This window comes from Electrona antarctica (genome assembly GCF_951216825.1).
Source record: "Electrona antarctica genome assembly, chromosome: 10".
Classification (NCBI taxonomy): domain Eukaryota; kingdom Metazoa; phylum Chordata; class Actinopteri; order Myctophiformes; family Myctophidae; genus Electrona; species Electrona antarctica.
The window spans coordinates 32,358,775-32,379,669 of NC_136791.1; the positions used below are offsets into that span (position 1 = coordinate 32,358,775).

At 42.0% G+C, this 20,895-nt stretch overlaps 1 protein-coding gene and 1 long non-coding RNA gene across 3 annotated transcripts in view; one reads left to right on the forward strand and one right to left on the reverse strand.

The window, feature by feature from the left end:
* six2a (SIX homeobox 2a) overlaps nt 1-3,166 on the forward strand; it is a 3,296-nt gene extending 130 nt beyond the window's left edge. The window contains exons 1-2 of the mRNA XM_079512171.1: nt 1-784; nt 2,161-3,166. The exon at nt 1-784 is cut by the window's left edge and continues 130 nt beyond it. Coding sequence (XP_079368297.1) covers nt 225-784; nt 2,161-2,470 — 870 coding nt within the window. The 5' untranslated portion in view covers nt 1-224 and the 3' untranslated portion in view covers nt 2,471-3,166. The remainder of the gene's footprint in view (nt 785-2,160) is intronic.
* Nucleotides 1-20,266, reverse strand: part of LOC306930699 — a 25,804-nt gene extending 5,538 nt beyond the window's left edge. Inside the window, exons 1-2 of one of the 2 annotated variants that reach the window (XR_013790920.1) lie at nt 20,131-20,266; nt 19,122-19,329 (exon numbers count right to left, since the gene is read on the reverse strand). This is a non-coding gene — a long non-coding RNA (uncharacterized lncRNA). Of the gene's footprint in view, nt 1-19,121; nt 19,330-20,055 lie in introns of both variants that reach the window. The other variant, XR_013790921.1, reaches the window with a different exon arrangement.
* Nucleotides 20,267-20,895: the final 629 nt, after the last annotated feature.

Here is a 20,895-nt window from a genome sequence, read left to right on the forward strand (position 1 = left end):
CTCTCCACGCTTGGATATTATACAACCTTTTTGTAACTTTTGAATCTTTTTTATTTCTTTTTTTGTTTTGCTCTTTTTGGGGAGCTTTTATCGCACATGCAGGACTCATGTCGTGCGTTTGGTTTAATGTCTTAACGTAGCCATCGGCAGTGCGCGAGTGAGAGTCGAGGAGTCGTGGAAGTAAGGCACAACATTATCTGTTTGTATCGGTTTACTGTGCGGCGATGTCTATGCTTCCAACATTTGGTTTTACGCAGGAGCAAGTAGCGTGCGTCTGCGAGGTCCTCCAGCAAGGGGGGAACATCGAGCGACTGGGGCGCTTCCTCTGGTCTCTGCCTGCCTGCGAGCACCTCCACAAGAACGAGAGCGTCCTCAAGGCGAAAGCCGTGGTCGCCTTCCACAGGGGGAATTTCCGAGAGCTCTACAAGATCCTGGAGAGCCACCAGTTCTCGATTCACAACCACATGAAGCTGCAGCAGCTGTGGCTGAAGGCGCACTACATCGAGGCGGAGAAGCTGCGAGGCCGCCCGCTCGGCGCGGTGGGGAAGTACCGCGTCCGGAGAAAGTTCCCGCTGCCCCGCTCCATCTGGGACGGAGAGGAGACGAGCTACTGCTTCAAGGAGAAGAGCCGGAGCGTGCTCCGGGAGTGGTACACGCACAACCCGTACCCTTCTCCGCGGGAGAAGCGAGAACTGGCCGAGGGCACGGGACTCACCACCACGCAAGTCAGCAACTGGTTCAAAAACCGACGGCAAAGGGACCGGGCGGCGGAAGCAAAAGAAAGGTAGGCTATGGGGAAAGTTATCAATCACACTATTGCTATTTATTTATTTATTTATTTTGTGTTGTTGTATGTTTGTTTTAGTTGTTTAGGGGGCGCATGATCTGTAACGAAAATTACAGAGCTGTTGTCAGGTAAATTACAATGCTATAAAAATGTCCTACATCGTAATTTAAAGTCGTTGTGTAATCACATTCATTATAACAGACTTTCTTGCTTTGACATTAACATCAATAAGCCTGCTATTTAACGTAATAGCCCAAGGGCCTATATACGGCATACATTCACGCCAACTTTAACAAGATGGCACAAACAATAAAACAAAATAGCCCGCAAGTCAGAATCTCTAAACCAAAAAGTGCATTATTTACACTTTTGGTGTGTTGAAGTTTATAGAGACACGCACGCAGGCCCAACTCCTTTGACATTTCATTAGGAGCCGTTTGTACATTTCAAAGTGTTTACACGGGCAGACGTGCGGGGAGAATTAGGAGACGTCTGTAGTCAGGTGCTGCGGCTCTGCTCGGTGGGTAGAGGTGTCTCCTTTCACCCCCTGGCCTCTAATTCGGGCTAAAAGCTCCACGTAAATCATGTCTCCTCACTGGAAAAAGCCTTACTCGCTCCTTGTAAAACAGTTACAACCAATGCCAAAGACACACTGTGTCTTTGGCATTGACCAATCGCTCGGCTAATACAATTTAAACTGCTAAAATCAAACATAAGCACCTATCAAATCAGTTTTCATTGTTCATGCGACATTATGACACATGACTATTATGACTATTTTCTCTAAGCCTATACCTTTTATTAAAACTATATAGGCTATTTATTTACCTTTGGACAACAAATCAATTCTATTCATTATAGGCCTTATTTGCGCTGATACAGAAATATGCAGGTGTGTGTGTGTGTGTGTGTGTGTGTGTGTGTGTGTGTGTGTGTGTGTGTGTGTGTGTGTGTGTGTGTGTGTGTGTGTGTGTGTGTGTGTGTGTGTGTGTGTGTTCGGGAGTGAAACGGTTAAGTGAAATACTGAAATGTATATTGTAAAATTATTATTCACAATTTTTCGAATTCTCTATTGTTAACTTATTGACTTTGCCTTATTAATATGTCAATAAAATAGTCCTATATGGCAAATTACCATTTCAATGTGAGGTTCAACCCTTTTATAGGCCTTTTTATTAAACCATCGTCAATATTTTTTACAGCTGGGAATTTTCCGAAATTCTAAATATTCAAACTAACAGGACGCATACATTGTGGGTTTGTCTATCCTGCATGATATATACGTCGTGATACTATAATAAATAGATTCAGCATTAGCACTACACTCTGCACTAGCATTATAGTTCATATAGTGTTTTGTTTTACGTTCACAGAGAAAACAATGAAAACTCCAACGCCAACAGTCACAACCCATTGACGTCTTCCATGAATGGAAATAAAACTATTTTGGGGAGCTCGGACGACGACAAAACGCCCTCCAACACGCCGGACCACATGTCCCACAGCCCGGCTATGCTCCTCGGCAATAACTCCGGTTTGCCGTCCCTGCACGGCCTGGCTCCCCCACCGGGACCCAGCGCTATCCCGGTGTCCAGCGCGGACTCGGTGCATCACCACCACTCGCTGCACCACGACAGCATACTGAACCCTATGTCGTCTAATCTGGTGGACCTTGGCTCTTAGACCGACGAGGACACACACGGACACGCGGAGGCACGGAGGGCACATGAACTTTCTACGTGGGGACGTCAAAACGAGCTTTATATATGGAGCACTTGAGGCAAGGTGCAAAATGACAGACATGGAAAGAAGAGACTGAGGCTTATGTGGTGTGCGCACAAACACACACACACACACACACACACACACACACACACACACACACACACACACACACACACACACACACGCACACACGCACGCACGCACGCACGCACTACAGAGGCGGTTCTATAGGGCTTTTAGCCTAAAAAGTAGGCCTATTTTACCGGAATGTAATAACATAACATGTTATATTGTTGAAAACGATAACAATAAAAAAGTCTTAATTCTTGTTACTATTATCGTTATGATTTTAGGGGTTTTAGATATTATGTCGACAGACCATAGGCACCGAGTCAGAGGTACCCCATCGCATTTTTTCGTTTACATAGGGAGCCATAAGCAGTTTATTTTTGTTTTGTTGTCGGGGTATCCTACCGTCAAGTGTCTTATATCACCAGAGCCGTCTGTGACAAGATGAACTATCTAATCTCTTACTATTATTTGTACTTTCATTTGGGAAGAAACTGCATGTAAACTTTGCGATAAATAATAAAACATAAACAAATCGATTCACCTATAGTTTCATATACCCTTTACAATAAAAGAGAAGAAATACATGGACTAAAATGAGAATTTGTTTGATTCATCCCATCTTGATTTTTTTTTTCTTGGAGAGGAAAAAATATATTGGCATGGGCCACTGCCCACTGTGCGGTCTTCGATCACGTTAAATAATTCATCAACAATCAAATAGCAAAACTGACCAAAAATATCATAGGAGTGGGATAACGTGCACCCCATCGTGCACTCCTATCCTATTTTGACATTCTTAAAGGACCACTTCACCACTTTTCAACCTATCTTCATATAATAGGCCCTCACTAATAATCATGAAAAAATGGCACAATTCTTTTCTACTCGGTCTGTGTCTCATAGGAGGGCTGTGGGCAGTTCAGAAACCTGTCCTCCAGTGACATCATCGATGGGGAATACAAGCTAATAGAAACTGTAGGCTTTCATCCTGAAAAGTTGCAATGCGAAAATGGAAGCCATCGTTCTCACGATAATAAAAATCTAAACATTTTTGTAAAAAAATCTTGTTTTAAAAACAAAATCTGCCTAATGATGATGTCACTGGAGGACGGTTTCTAAACTGCCCACGGTTTCTAAACTGCCCACAGCCCTCCTATAGACACAGAATGAATTATATGAAGATAGGTTGAAAAGTGGTGAAGTGGTCCTTTAATATTTTCCTCCAGGTCTACAAGCAAAACCACGATCACTTGCAGGTTAGGCTATACGAATTGAACCGTGTACAGCTGCACATATAGGTTGCGGCCCTTACTGTCTGTATGTGTGGAGTGTATATAGCCTATCCCCTTATTCCCCTATGACTATCATAAAATAGGCAAATGGATTATTTAAAGTCATGCCTCAACGCGTCGACTGACTCTACGGTGGATTTTAGATGGGGAGGATACCGAAGCACCAATTTCGTAATAACAAATTATTGGGGAAATTAAATCTATGATGAAACAGGCACAACAAGAGCCCTTACCTTTGACACATAATGGTCGCTGTTGAAGAAAGAGGTTAGGCTATAGCCTATGTGCAATTGTGCAGCAGGCAGCCTGTAGACATGCATGTTGCGCCGCCGCCACCCACCACCCACCCACCCAACGACGTGGGTGGAAACTGAAAGTATAGCCTAGCCTTCTTCCCATTTCCCCCGTACAACTCAAGTCCACACATTATAATGTTGACCATTCGAGGCGCACTTCAAATTGAAACTGTTTAAATTGACAATTGAAAATTGAAATTACCATGCATAGAGGAAATAGCCTTGAACTTCGAGCGGCGCTGGTCTGTCAGGTATAGGGTCAATGCGGTTTTTAAAAAACGGACACAATCCAACCTTTTCTAATGATAAATAATCAACAGTCTGCTGATGGACTATGGGTGTGACATGCATGGCCAGCCCATTATCGGCAAAGCATGGGCAAAATGACGCCGCATGCCTTTCCCAACTGGTCCCTGATGTTCAAGTGATGACACCTTATCTTTCCTCGCTTCGTGGAGGGAACAAAAGTGCCGTAGTGTTCACGAAGGCAAACAGAAAACTGGAAACGTGTGTTGAAAGAAGACACTTTGTTTGAACAGCTTCGGCCATACAACACTCCTCCCGACACCTAATCCCCTCCACTCTCAAAGCCCTGCGTGTAGAATATGTCTTAAAACAACATTTGACTTATAGACCGCACTTTTTTCAGGAAATGTCAATCTTTTCCTTTCGTAGGCTACTTTCATTAGAGGGTTATGCTTCATCCCCTTCCCATCTTCCTCCGTTGCGCTTCTCTCTTTCTCTCTCTCTCTCTCTCTCTCTCTCTCTCTCTCTCTCTCTCTCTCTCTCATTGATGAAGTGAATTAAAAACTGAGATTGACGAATATTTGACCACTGCAGTAAAGTAGCCTAAAATAATAACGGGTTGTTCAGTGAACATTTGTGCAAACATGCCTCATCAAACTAAATGGGTTTCTGTGATTCAGTGTTGTGTTGGCTAATATGAGCCTATTATGTTGTTGTTTATTTGCACCGCTGAGTTGACCGCAGAATCTCTTGAAAAGTGCTAAGAATCAATCACAACTCGACCCCCATGAAGCTCAATTACACATGGAGCACACAACCCACACAATTAGCAGAGTGCACATGGGTCTACTCAAAAGCAGCCTGGCCCCAGAACAGCGGCTCGCTCGGGAGAGTAGACATAACACGAAATACTTTAGGCTCTCTCACCAAACCGACACTCTTATGAGAGAAGTATGAGATTTGTTTTTGTCTCCCTTTATCAAACAGCCTGAAAAGTGAACTTGACTTGGTTTCTTGTGCTTGCTGCATGTGCTTGTCAGGGCAAGGGAGGCTGTTAAACTTTATATTTGGGCAGAAGATGTTAGGAAAAGCCCCAAAGCATGCATGCGCATGCATTCATTGCACTGGGCTAACAAGACTGACTGACCTATAAACGCAGCGCAGGGCGATGATTTAATTCTGGAATGTTGGTTTATGGGGGGAAACGACCCGGCAGTTGTAGCAATTTAATCGTTGAATCCGGCTAAACAATATTGTGCAAATAATACTGAGCTCTCTCTCTCTCTCTCTGGCCTATATGCGTGTGAGAGCACGCGCATAGGCCTATATTTGACATGCGCGTGTTGTGCTAGCTATAGCTGTGGTTTGCACCGCAAATTGATATAGTCTATCTTGTCAATTCACCTTGGTTTAACGACGTCTGATAAACAGAACGTTTAATAATAGAAGATGTGTCATGTTGCATAGGCTACGTGCTAAAGATTGTGACAGAGTGTGTGCATGGTGCACTGTCGAGTCGACTACATGTGATACTGCAGATACTGTGTAACAGGTGTATAGGCCAAAGAGCATTTTATTGCTATTGCAGCGAAACAATAAGCCATATTTATTAGTTAGGTAGTCTGTTGGATTCAGACATCATGAGTGCTTAACAGTGGACAAAGTATATAGGCTATGCTCAAGTAAATGCTCAAGTAGGCCTAGGCTATTTCAATTAAAAAAAAAAAAAATACCAATGCATTGCTGTATATGACATATACACACACATATATATATAATATATATATATATATATATATATATATCCTAAATCTTCAGAAACTTTCAGAAATAATAATAGCAGATCTACAAGCTCACAGCTTGTACTATTTCAACACATTTTGTGTTCCATTCCAACAAGAGTCCGTTATTACAGTGGAGCCAAACGTAGCCTACGGTAGCCTACACAAAATGAAAAGTAGGTCTTTAACTTGATAAATAAAAAATGTAGGCTACTTATAAAATAAAGCCTTCAGTTTAACCAGACAAATTTAACGAACTGTTTTCCAAAGTAGGCCTATATATGAATCTATGATTTCACACGTGGCATATGAATGCAACAAAACGTCTTCTCGAAGATAATTAATTCATAATTAATTAAGCCTATTGCTATATTGTGTCCAGGCTTTGGGGGCGAAATAATTAATAACCATAACTCTATATGGTAATAACATAAACATAGGCCTGCAGCGACAGCTGAAGCTGGATTTTCATGTCAAGACGAAGTTTATCTGCAGTGTGAGAACAGGCAGAATCAGACTAATTAATGCATGTCAATGTCAATCACATTAAATGCAAAAGAAATGCGCTATAGATGCCTAATCAATCAATATTAGTTATAAGGGGCTTAATCAATATTAGTTATATATTCTTACATAGCCGATAAGAAGATATATTGATTAGGCCCAGCCCCCATCAATAGCTATAGCCTACCTAATTGTCTTAAACTGTATATTTTCTCAAACAACTTACACAAATTACTTAGGTTGTTTTCGTTATAGTTTCTGGTGGCAAAAAAGGAAACTAATTAATGTAATGTTTTAAATATATTGTATATTAAATATTGATTATCCTTGGGAGAAAAAAAAAACACTGCGCCAGAAACCGAAAGTAGGCTAACCTTCATTTAGCTTTTTGTCCATATAGGCTATAGTAATAAGCCTAGAGGCTATAATGCATATTAAACTACAACTACAAGACAAACAGCAAGAAAAATATTATTTAATTTAATGAAACAGCAAATGATCTGAACAAGGCGTTCAAAACGTGGCACCCATTGCGGCTCATTTGACCATATAGGCCTACTGCATGACCGCGGTACCAGGGGATAAAACAAACAAAAATCCAACGGGACAGCTGATATATTTAATTGAAAATAACTCGTCTTGCGTATTTTTAGCGGTTCCCTTCACAATCGTCTACAGGTCGGCAGACTCAGCACTTGTCTAAATTTAAGGCCCCTGTCTGTCCATGTTTTGACTGAAATATGCTAATATGCCTATAGGAGTATAGGAGTCAATTTATCAACTATGCTATTGCTCTTAACATGAGTGGACACGCGTCGCTGAGAGTGTATAAAATTGAGTAATTCTTACACTCTGAGTGAAGAATTACTGATGATTTGCTGGTGTGTGTGTGTGTGTGTGTGTGTGTGTGTGTGTGTGTGTGTGTGTGTGTGTGTGTGTGTGTGTGTGTGTGTGTGTATGCCTATAAACTTGGCAAGAGTTTGTGTTCAGTTCATCTCTATCCTTATCTCTTTATTTATTTATTTAAATAATTTCAAGTGACTTGAATTATACTGAAACTTAATCATTTGGAGTCCAAATGATTAAGTTTCAGTATAATTCAAGTCTATAATTCAGTTCCAGTTGGACCAACTGGAACGCCTTCAAGGACCCCTGGGGCTGGCGGTCCTTGGAGCCCAATTTGAAAACCTATACCTCCAGTGAGGACGGTATGGCATAAATCTGTTAACTCACCTTGTTTTATACTTTGCGGTCTTGAGATGAACCAAAACTAGTTATCAGCACTATAGTTTTTAAACAATGCCCGCTTTAGCTCAGGTATAGCAATAATTGCTCAGCATACCAAAAATAAACAAATAAACAAAGCCTATTTAAAAAAAATCACTCCCGTGTGAAGTGAGGGACGCTCTTATCATCATCATCTCATACTGCATGGCCAATCAGAATGCCTGTTGCCTGTGATTGGTTAGCTGATTTGCTCGTTTACATGACGTACATTTTCCCTTCAATGTCATGGCATTTCATGCTTATATTAGCGGACATTTGACCTAATTTCTCTCCATTCATTGTCAATGGCAAATATTGAGACGTATGGGGACAAGATTTAGCGGACATTTGACCTGAATTCCCCTTTCATTGTCAATGGCAAATCTTGAGACATGTGGGGGAAAAAGCTGTTTATAGGAAAAAATCACCTGTGTGAAGTGAGGGGTGCTCTTATCGTACATCATCATGACGTAACATGTCGATTTGCTCGTCCACATATGACGTACATTCTCCATTCATTGTCAATGGGAATTTAATGTTTGTGTAAGACGAAAATCTACACTAATAGCTGAATATGAGGGGATAGAACCCATAAAACAAGATCAGAGAGTGTGCTCTGCTATCTATCAAGACACTCAGCAACATGTGGATAGCACTCAAATAGGCCATTTTCACACCACTAATTGGCCAGCAAAGATGTTAACTGGGTGTTATAAAGAATAATAATATACTGTACATCTGGCATCCAAATAAGTGATGCCAACAGATTCATCATCTGGCATCCAAATAAGTGATGCTGACAGGCCACAAAGCTGCAAACAGGGGGAGACTGCGTTGTTTGAATACATCAGAAACAGCATCAAGAAACTGAAAGCTCATTTTCCACCATATGCAGAGGGACTAAAGGCACACTTGTCAATATCAACATTTACAGTCAGCAACCACTTGAACTGCATGGTTCCTATTCTGTTGCAAATATTAAATGAAAAAGGTCACAACACGCCACATGCACTGTGAGCTTGTAGATCATGCAGCTACTTTTGGTAAAGAGATTTAGAGGGAACAAGAGGGGACCTCAAATAGACCCCAGACCCCTGAGTAAAAAAAATAATATATATATATATATATATATATAGATATAGATATAGATATAGATATAGATATAGATATAGATATAGATATAGATATATAGATATATCTCTAATGTGTCATACTGTATACCTACACTCTTGACAGTGTTGGTATGGTCCCTGTATATTTCAATTCATTCATCCAATTGTTTTGCAACAGAATAGCATAAATGAACTTCTGGCTAATAGCAGTTATTGTAAATGTTCACCCACACAGATAACTGGGATACTTTTATTTCTGTTCCATTTCATACGTGAGAGAGACAGGAAGGCTTGATGACTGCCAATTCAAATAATGCTCATTACACTATGTAGCATATTTATTGAGCCGCCAGCATGCTCTGAAATAACATTGACACAATGTACCCATGTCTTCCTTGATTGACTGGATAATGATAATGAACTTTATTTATATAGCACCTTTCAAAACAAGGTTCCAAAGTGCTGTACAAGGTTAAAAAAAAACATATATAGTAAGTCAGTTGGATATGAATCACCTATAGAAAAGGGTAAAAAACACTTTTCTATAGGTGTGATTTAAACACAGGCACAGATGGTGCTATAACCTTACATGCACCGGTAGAGCATTCCATAATCTAGGTGCCCGGGTGGCAAAGGCATAATGGATATACCATTATGTCTTCTATTATTTGAGGATTATACACTGCAAAATACGTACTAAATTTAATAATGTGGTCCAAATGGACCCAAGGTTCGGGCCCATTAAGTCAATTTATTTCACTTTCATAGTTAAATAAAAAAATAACTTTTTAGTGTGTGCAGTTCAAATCACAGAACAAAACGTAACATCCGCACACTGAGTGATGCTCCAAAGCTTAACAATAATATGTATTAAGGTTCCTTACACCATACGACCATGGTCAAGTGGACATGACATTTCGAGCCTCTCTCCGGCTCTTCATCAGACCAGTTCAAATTCTGCAATGATGCTGCCAAAGGCACTGGGATGGGATGGTCACTGCTGGTTCTGTGAAGACATTTTGACTTTCTGGTGAAATGGCAAACTATCATTGCTGTCCTCTTCCTGCATATAAAGTTATTATCACAGCCTATATGTTTAACAACTTAAAACCCCAGCATCCATTGTGGCCCTGCACAATGGACCACTGGTGAAAAGCTTCGTCCACAAATTGTGGGCGAAGATTTTCACAGATCAAAATATCTCTGTCTGTCGGATGCACCGAATGTCTGCGTTTACGGGGTGTAGACCAAACCAATGTTTGCCTGATTGGCCAACCCGAACCATCAGCTTCACTGATTGGCCGAGCTTTGCCTCATGTTTGTGCCGCTGCGCCAATAGAAATCCATTGGCTCAAGTATGTAATCAACTTGACCATAGCAGTTTCTGACATCAAGGATCCCTGTATCTCGCAATCCTTCATCAGAGAATGAAGGATAAGGAGGCGACTCATGACTGTATGACAAACTGTTATGGCAAAATATATAAACTATGATATATCGACCATATCGAGAATAGGGGCGGGGATAAGTAACTCAGATGGACAAGGACTATCAAACGAATCAAGTGACGCAACTCACAAGCGTGTACGACAAACCGTTCAAAAGTTATAGCAAAACAAATAGTAACTATCAAATATCGACCAATCAGAAGGGCGGAGCTAAACAGAATCAAGTGATGCGCATCACAAGTCTGTACGCCAAACCGTTCAAAGGTATAGCACAAAGTAGGAACTATCAAATATCGACCAACAGAAGATGGGGCGGAGCTAAGTAAAACAGGACTGTAATCTGAGCAATCAGCTCAAAAGTTACATATAGAGAAAAAGGAAACTTGACCTTGTAGATCAGTTATTTTCACGTCCTGTTTGGCAGACACTTTGCCACGGTCACAGCATTTTATAAAAACTCACAATTTTGTTAAGGTCTCTTGTGTACGCTGAGCGTGTTTGGGTGATTCTGATCATCCTCCTAAAACACCACAATAAATTAAAAATGGCTGACTTCCTGTTGGGTTTAGGTCATGACTTTAAGAGACCCCACCAGGTTTAAGGTCAAATTTAGTCGCTTTTCTGCCACCATAGAGCTTTTCAGCCCTAAGCCATTAGTTGGAAGAGCCACCAGCTGATTTGGTGAACCGGAATTGCTATTGACTATTGAGCCATTAGGCCATGCCCCTTTTTGAGACCATTAAAATACGTAATTCTTTGCATAACATTTTTATTGCAAAGAATAATAATCTTTGCAATTTCAATAGGGCTTCGCACTGGTGCAGTGCTCGGGCCCTAATAATGTATTACCTTTGTGTGTTATTAATAATAACTTATTATGCATGATAGCATATACATTAAAGCTGCACTATATGCAAGATTTGTAAGTTCCAGACCCACAGGAACGCACCCAGGGTGCCGGCCCGATTCCGGCAAGCCGCCCCGCGTCTGAAATGACAGAGTTACCGTGTGGGGTTCCCTCTACTGTACTGTACTGTACTGTACTGTACTGTACTGTACTGTACTGTACTGTACTGTACTGTACTGTACTGTACTGTACTGTACTGTACTGTACTGTACTGGCACACCCGAAATCACCATATCTACAGTTAATATGTGCGTGTGTTTGTGTGTGTGTTAGGTTTCGCACAGGTGGTGAAAAACAACCATGCTGTTTTCGTGCTCAGACGCACCCACCCAGCCACCCACCCACCCAGAGACACACATAGTCACTTAAGGAAGTGGTTGCACGACTATCTATGAAGCCAGCCCATTACTACTACAGTGACTTGAGGGACAATCTTCAGTAATCAAGCCAGCGGATACAGATATTCATGAAATTTCGGTTCTCAGAAACTGTTGGTTCGTTCGAATTGCCATTGGGCTCTGGGCCCGATCTCCTTGGGGTCACATGAGACAGACACGTCAAGTTTGAGACCGAATGGACGCGCGCACGCACGCACGCACGCACGCACGCACGCACGCACGCACGCACGCACGCACGCAGTCATGCACACACGCACGCACGCACGCACGCACGCACGCACGCACGCACGCACGCACAGCTGTGTGTGAGCAGTGATCCCAAAGGTGTAAATTCTACATTAATGCCCCCCGTCTGTTGACCTGGCTGAACTCCGCTGCCATTGCTACTGTACATATCCACGCACACGTACACGCTGAACCAGACACTACCTCCTAACATGCATGCACGCACGCACGCACACACACGCACACGTACACGCTGAACCAGACACTACCTCCTAACACACACACACACACACACACACACACACACACACACACACACACACACACACACACACACACACACACACACACACACACACACACACAGTAAGAAGCGTGCACGCATCCGCCTGGGTGACAGCAGACTGCTGGGCGAGCGCTGGCGCTTTGGAATGGGGGGTCCGATCAACATATCCGATCTAGGGTGGCAGCAGGGGCAGTGTCTTGAAGTTGAGTGTACAAGGTTTGATGAGGGCCCAGGTAGGGCCAGGCCTTAATTTTCGGGCCTGTTGAGAACTCTAGTGTTCGCCGGCTGCCCAGCGCAGCTGCACTAATACCTTTGGGGCAGGCCCGTCTAGAGTTTAAATCAGTCAAAAGGGAGACATTGAAGAGGAGGGATGGATGGGGAAGGATCAACATATGAAATGTCAGAACAGGTCAGCTCCATATATGGAGATCTAAGGGTTTGAGGTGAGATGTAGAGTTGCTGGCCAATATTGATGACATCAGGGATCTCATATATGGGCTTAATATTGATGAATGATGACATCACGTGATGTCACCAGGCATGACCATATATGGGGTGGGGCATTCCCATATATGGTCATGCATGGGGTGACCAACCAACCACTGACGGGAAATGCAGGATTTCTTAGTTAACTGCGACCTGCGGTCGCAATCACAGGCATTTACGTACTGTATTTTCCTTTATAATATATATAGTATTTTTGGGGTCAAGTACAGTGGCATGTTTATTGATGGTCATTGATTTGAGACTTTCCTCAGCCATTAAGCATTTTTACTGTATCAGGTGCGTCCCATAAAACAGGATGAAACGACAGTTGGGGGGGGGGACGTGTGGTGTTGGGTTACGGTCAGTTGGACAGAGAGAGAGCTGAGGGGAGTAGAGAAACAAACAGAGAGAAGGGATAGAACAAGAGGGAGAGAGAAAGAAAGAGTGACAGACAAATGGAGAGAGAGAGAGAGAGAGAGAGAGAGAGAGAGAGAGAGAGATCAGAATAGTGGACGGGGGAGTACGCACAGGGCTAAAGCTTTAATGCACTCTCCGTGTGCTGGACGCATATACTGTTACAGATTACACAATGTACGCATACACACACACACACCCACACACACACACACACACACACACACAAACTGTGGGCGACCTTTGCCGGAGTGAAAGGTCATCTGGCAAACCAACTCCTGACTCCCATCACTGTGAATTATTCCTAAAACCATTTTAAAAAACAATGAGTTGAGCTTGGAGTAAAAGATGTATCGGAATGTGCTACTGTAACTCTAACTAGTTTTGTCGGATGGAGAGATAGTGTGTTTGTAGATAGTGTGTTTGTGTGCATGTATGTGCATGTGTGTGTGTGTGTGTGCGCATGTGTGTTCATGTGTGCTGGGTTTAAGGCAGGTCTACCTGGCCTTTTCCTCTATACTGTACATTCCTCAATGGGGGAGAAGTGGGCCGAGGGAGTTTCTTTTTTAAATATCGCATTAGCTTCACCCCGATGGCTTTTCCAGCTATTGTCACCTGACACCGTTCCATTAAATCTGTCCCTCTGTAAAGATTAACTACAACTACGCCATTCTTTATGCTTTCTCTGGGCGTTCACTCTCAACGGGCTAAATCACGCACAAGATTTTCAAAACTCTCTCTGTTTTACCGTCTTCAGACGGTTGCAGACAAAGTACTCAGACCCAGTACTTGAGTCAAAGTAGCCTATAGATACTCCTGGTCAAATATTACTCAACTGTAAGTGAAATTTGTATTTGAGTGTATACTTGCTTTTAAAAATACTTAAAGGGGCATTCCACTCATTTTCAACATTTTACTATGTCATTAATATACCTTAGAGCTGTTGTGTGGAAATAATAAAAAAGTCCCCCCCATTCTGCGTTTCCTAGAACTGGAAGTCTGAAAAAAATTACCATGGTGAATCACATAAGTAGTAAAATGTTGAAAATGAGTGGAATTCCCCTTTAAGGATTCCAAAGTATACATTACAAAGCATAGGCCTATTTTCTTTGTAAAATGTAATTGTTGTATTGAAAAATATCAATAATGATGACAATAGCCGATCTGCAAGGTCAGCTTGTAGATTTTTGTCTCCACCAGGCCGAAGGCATGGGGAGAGAGTATGTTTTGCACTCCGTCCGTGTGTGTGTGTGTGTGTCCGTCCGTGTGTCCTTCCGTCCGTCCGTTACCAGCTAATCTCCGGCACCGTTAACCCGGTCGATGCCAAACTTTGCACACACACTCCCTGGATGCCAACGATGAACCTCTGCCCCGCATTTTCCAGAACGGCCTGTTATAGCGCCACCATGAGGCAGCTTTTCACATTTTTTACCTAAAACTGCACCGATCTGCGTGAAACGTTGCATGCACACTCCCTAGAGGCCAAGGACAAACCTTTGACCTTCATTTTCCGCATCTGCCTTTTAGAGCGCCACCAGGAGGCCGACTTTTGTAAAACACATTTTTTGATATTACTCCTCCAGATTCTGTCCAAAAATCTCACAAATCGTTACACAGTATCTCTATGGTCATGTGCTCAAGTCGGATCTGTCCGATATTTCATATTCCATCCTAATTGGCTATAATTGGCTTTCACAGTTTGCAAGATTGACCCGTTTTTAACAAAAGCCTCAAATCATGAACGCAGCATTCAATTTACGTGAAATCTTTCACACATTTTCTTACTAGGCTGAGGAATATATCCCACCCTTTTCACATTGGCCTGTTATAGCGCCACCAACAGGTTGATTTTTGCAAAACACATTTTTGGAACAAAATGCCTCAAATCATCCAATTGCCATCAAAGGCAAACATGTTTATATTACTTCTAAACATTTTGCCAAACATCTCACACAGTCCTATCCTCCTGGTGGAGACCTGTGCCCAGAAGGGCACTTTTTCTAGTTAATTCTGGTTTTGTGGGAATTGGGGTTTGCAAAGCTCCATTATGTCCGGTTCTGGGCCTGTCCCATGAACGCTGCCTCCTTCTAATCTAGAGCAGCAGTTCTCAAAGTGTGGTCCGGGGTACCTCAGGGGTCCTTGAGGGGGTAGCCTACCCAGCAAAATAAGTTAATATAGCATCAAAATCAGTTCAACCACTTTAGCCGTATACATTGACAATTTGAAAATATCCTATCATTTATCAAAATAAATTCTAATATTTTAACATTTTTAACACAATTTTAGCAAATTGTGCATGAGGGTCACTGGCACAATTTTTTAAGATGGGGGTGCAAATACATAGGCTACTAATTTGTGCGTCCACTCCTTGACATGAAAATATTTGAGAACCACTGAGGAGAACCTGTTTCCTGTGTACAGTTCAACTATCTGATTGTGTACAGTACACGCTTGTACAGAATAAAATCATCTGTGTCAATTTAACTCTGTGACTGTACAAATGGGCCCTGACTGGTTGACTTGGTTCTATTAACACCAATGATTTTACTGTGTACACAAATATATTAACAAGAACAACCTGCTAGACTAGGTACTTACGGTAAGCGACTGTGTGCGTGTGTGTGTGTGTGCGCGCACTTGCGCGCTTGCGTGAATTATGTATGAATTATGAATTATGTGTTCATAGTCATACATGTAAAGGTTGTATTCATCACCTTGTGCCAGGATTAATAAATAACATGCCAGGATATCGCCCCGTTCAACCCTTATTTTGAAGATCCAAAACACTGCGACCGGATGTTGTGTCAGCTTAATGGTGTGTGTTGACTCTCGACCGGTTGTTCTCTGAGGCTTCGTACAGACATATCAGACCAACATGATCTGTGCTGTCCGTGTTTCATGGCCGCCTCAATGCTTTTCCAATGGAAGTCACGTGGTTTGACCAAACAGTTGTGTGTGATGGGGGGAGGGGGGGCAATCAAACACAAGTGTTTGGTGAAACCACTCGACTTCCATTGGAAAAGCATTGGGGAGGCCATGAAACACAGGCAGAGCACAGCACAGTTGTTCTTTATGTGTGTACGAAGCCTGCCTGGAGCAGGATCAGTACAGGCTGGCGCCATTACTACGACCGCCAGGCTCCGTGCAATAAGCGCAAGTGCAACAGAAATGCCGCCTGGGAGGGGGATTTGGAGACTAAAGTGACTGAAAGCGTGCGTGCGTGTGCACACACGCGCGTGCACAATGAAGATGGCGCAGTCCAGTGTCTAAGCGAACAACAGATAGCCATCCGAAGCTAATGCGAGTAGCATTTCCACTAGATCGGATAAAACACATTCACACAACTGAATACACGTAGGCTATGTATTTTGGCAGCGTCGCTTCCCAACAAATAACGCAGGCTACGTTTTTTGGCGGGGAACTGGTTAATAATCACATTGTGACAAATGAACACTGATTTTCTTTTGCAGTGTAGCACCATGAGTATTTGAGTGACCTGACACACACACACACATACACACAAATACACACTATTCTTTGTAGCATTCACAAGGGCTACAGTAAAATAAAATCAATATGTGCAATATACATAATCGCAAAATACTTTTACATATTGCGAAAAGTTACTTAACTTGTTTTCAGATTTTCATTCATTTCAACAATCCAGGTATTATGAAGGATGTTATTGTTTCAATTATTAGAACATGTTTTAGGTGGAGCAGTAAGAAACTGCGTTGCTAAGTTGGTGATATATAGGCTACAGTATTTGTTGTCAATAGCAGCTTTATAGAAAGATGCAATGTTTTCAGTATAGCCTAAATATATTGCTGGAAACATAATAGATTTCTAGTTATTTTCAGTGAATGGAAATATTGTAGGCAATACATTTCCACTTCTTTTTTCAGTGAGTGCATACATTTCCACTTATTTGAGTGTTTGCAATTAGCAGCAAAAAGAGAGAAAGACACTCAAACTGTATATTTCAGTAATGTTTACTTATCACGAGTATTTTCACTGTTGGAAATCAAATGTACTTTGTAATTTGTAGCCCTAAGGAGACCAGAGAGGGAAGGCTGAGAATCCTCACTGATTGGAACACTGTCGCCATCTAGGGTTCACAAACCCTACCTTGCACCTGCACTATAACAAGATGAATGGTTTCCTTGACAGCCAGGGTGACCATTTTCAGGTTAGCTTTGTTGTTGTGTAGGCCTACTACTGTTTGCCGTTTGTAAATTGTTACAATAGCATTATGTGTTTTTATTAACCTCACCAAATGTCTTATGCTTAAGATCTTCTGTAACCTTTTTGTTTGTCTGCTGTGTGTGTTTTTATCCACTTTATTGCCATTATAGATACACTAAATATTTGATGAATAACTGTGTGTAAGGCTGTAAGCAGTAAGCACACTGACCCCTGTAAGCCAGATACACCATGATGGATTTTCTAAACTGTCTGAGGAATATTTGAAGCGTGAAGAATATGTCAACAGCAGCCACAAAAGGCAAGCATAATCTAAATATGGTCTACAGTGCAGCCTTATACCCAAATAAGAATAAAACAAAGGGCAAGGTTAGTGCCAAGCTACTTTTTAATGGATATAAGTTAAAGTTATCCATTAGTCCATTATCTTTTCACCTTACACCACTTAACAGAATCCCCTGACTCTACAGTGAGCGATCGATAGCAAGGTCACATTCATATGCAAGCAGTTAATGTGACCACAAATATAAGGCTATGCAAAAGAATCGCTACATTTACATTATACTGGAAGTGGAATAGACCACTACATTAAACACTATTTCAGGTCATGCTGGAGTCCAGGTATCATGAAATGACATCTGGTGGGGAAAAGATGATTAGAAGTGCAGTTTAGAGGTTTAGAAGTGATCATATATGAAATATTGCTGAATATTTGGTGAAGGTAGAGTGCAAACTGAAAAAATTGGGGGGGGGGGGGCAAGTTTTGTTGCAATGGGGCAGTGGCACAGGATCTCCACTGACCATGCAATACAATAATATACCAGTATGCCTGAGGTCGCGTGCATGCATCCACTTCGTTGACGGCAGACGAGTGCTGGGCGAGCACTGGCGCTTTGGCATGGGGGGTCAGATCAACATGGAATTAATTCTGTACTGGCCATATAAGGAGCATGTCTTGGGTGTACAGGGTTTGATGAGGTCAGATACATATGGAATGTCAAAACAGGTCAGCTCCATACAGTATATGGAGATCTAAAGGTGGTAGCAGGGACATTCTCTTTAGTGTACAGGGTTTGATGAGGGCCCAGGTAAGGCCGGGCCTTAACTCTCGGGCTCGCCGGCTGCTCGCCGGCTGCACTAATAACTTTGGGGCAGGCCAGTCTAGAGTTTGAAATTTGAATGGTCAGATATAAGTCAAAAGGGAGACATCGAAGAGGAAGGATGGATGGGGAAGGATCAACCTATGGAATGTCAGAACAGGTTCTGACATATATCCATATATGGAAATCTAAAGCTTTGAGGTCAGATGTAGAGTTGCTGGCCAACTGGCCAATATTGATGACATTAGGGATCTTTATGGGCTTAAGTGAAAGAAGAAAGAAGATCGCATTTACTATGACATCAGGGTCTCCACATCTCCATCCCTGATGATGTCACATGATGTCACGAGACCTGGACGGGAAATGCACGATTCCATAGTTAACCTTCGTCGCAATAATATATAATGTCATCATAGAATAGAATAGACATGATGTCCATGGACCAGTTACACTCCCATCTCTCTCATCATTGTTTTCCTCGGTTTGACTCGTCTGCCATCTTTTCAAACTCCACCCCGTCCCCAGCACACATCCTCTTCCTTTCTGTCTCTCCTTGTTTCCCACATAACTTACACTAGACTGGTTGTCAGAGTCATCTTCCTCTCCCTCAACAGTGGCAGCTGCATACGTTGGATCTCTCCGGTGTTGTTGCTGTTGACTTGATGCTTCACTGGCTTGTTCTCCGTTCAACTTCAATGGCTCCCGGGCACCAGTCGAGGCAGTGAGCAATTGTGTAGTGAGATATGCAGAAAACATGCCATGGGTATAATTTCACTACACACTGAGAAGGAGAAGGGCAAGGGCAAGTGTGGGAGACAGGAAGACATGTGTCATTGACCTTAAAACATTTGCATACACCATTTGCACTTCATGCTATACATGACTTGACACGCACGCTACACATAACAGGAGAGGGTCTCGACATTGTAAATGCCACAGGCAGCTTTCATAGACAAAAGGAAGGTGGTACAGTGTTCATGTGAGACATATAAGCCAATATGCAGTCTTCCGCATGTCTCACATGACGGTCTTTGAAAAGGGATATCAGCTGTGGTAAATTCCTTACGCTTGGGGCTGGTCATCTATCTAAAGTCTCTTGCACGCCTGAATAAAATATTGTGACACCAGGTGCATTGGTGGTCGTGGAGTACACACTCACAATGCAAGGAATCAAAAACACCTGCACACTGCTCATTTACTCAATGAATATGGCATGCCATTGCCAAGGACCTTTTTCAGGCCTATGCTAATAATGGAACCAACATTATTTTAAGACAGGGTCACCAGTGACCAATTACCACATATAGGCTAGACCTCGTTAGTAATAATATAGGCTACACCTTTGTGACTCTCAGTGATGCAGAATAGGTCTGCACAATACATAGCCTACTGAAAACACACAATGCAAAGTTGCATTTCTCAGATCAAGCAATCTAAGTAAGTCAATCACAAACAATACAATGACAAAAATACATACAACGTAGGTTAATAAAGTGCAGATACATACATGTCATGGCATAATTTTCAATGTTATCTTCATATCATTTGTCCTCTCATCATGGCACAATTTCCATCAACTCACTCTGTGTCTCACTGGTGAGCTAGAAACCGGTCTATCAATGACAGGCAAATGGACTCGGACAACTTCTTTACTTTGCAATTAAAACATATTTTATTGTTATTGCCGATACTTCACAATTCTAAGGGGAAAAGGAGAGGTGGAACAATTTGTTGGCAAGTCAAGATGAAATTCTAAATCTGAATGCAGGTGTCGCTAATAAGCGCAGATGCGCTCAATCCCCCTAATGAGGGATGACGCTGCCGCTGGTTTGTGCTGAAACATTTCATTTTTATTTTTCTACATTTTCAACAACGGGTTTCTGATCTGTCCGTCCGTACCCCCCCCCCAGTCCCACCAATGAGATGCAGAGCCTATATCCTAGCTTTCATTTCCTGGAAAGTTTGTATTCTGAAACAGAAGCCATAAAAGAAAATACAAAAATAAACGTTTATAATTTTCTTTGAAATAGCCAAACCTTTGACCTACCTATCAAGGTACTGTCCAACAGCCTGAGACACTGAAAATATTAATTACATTAATTATTATAGTATGATCCTATAATGAACATCAGTGAGGACTAATTATATGAACATAGGTATTTGAATTATAGTACCTGGGAATGGAGAGAATAAAACCAAATGTAAACATTAGGGAAGAGACATCTCATACCCTAGTGTGCTTTTGTAATGTGTATCCTCTTGAGTCTTATGCATAGGACTAAAATCAGATCATCAGCTCATGATGCCCCCTTGTGTTTGCCTCCAGATGTTTCTGCATCAAACAGGA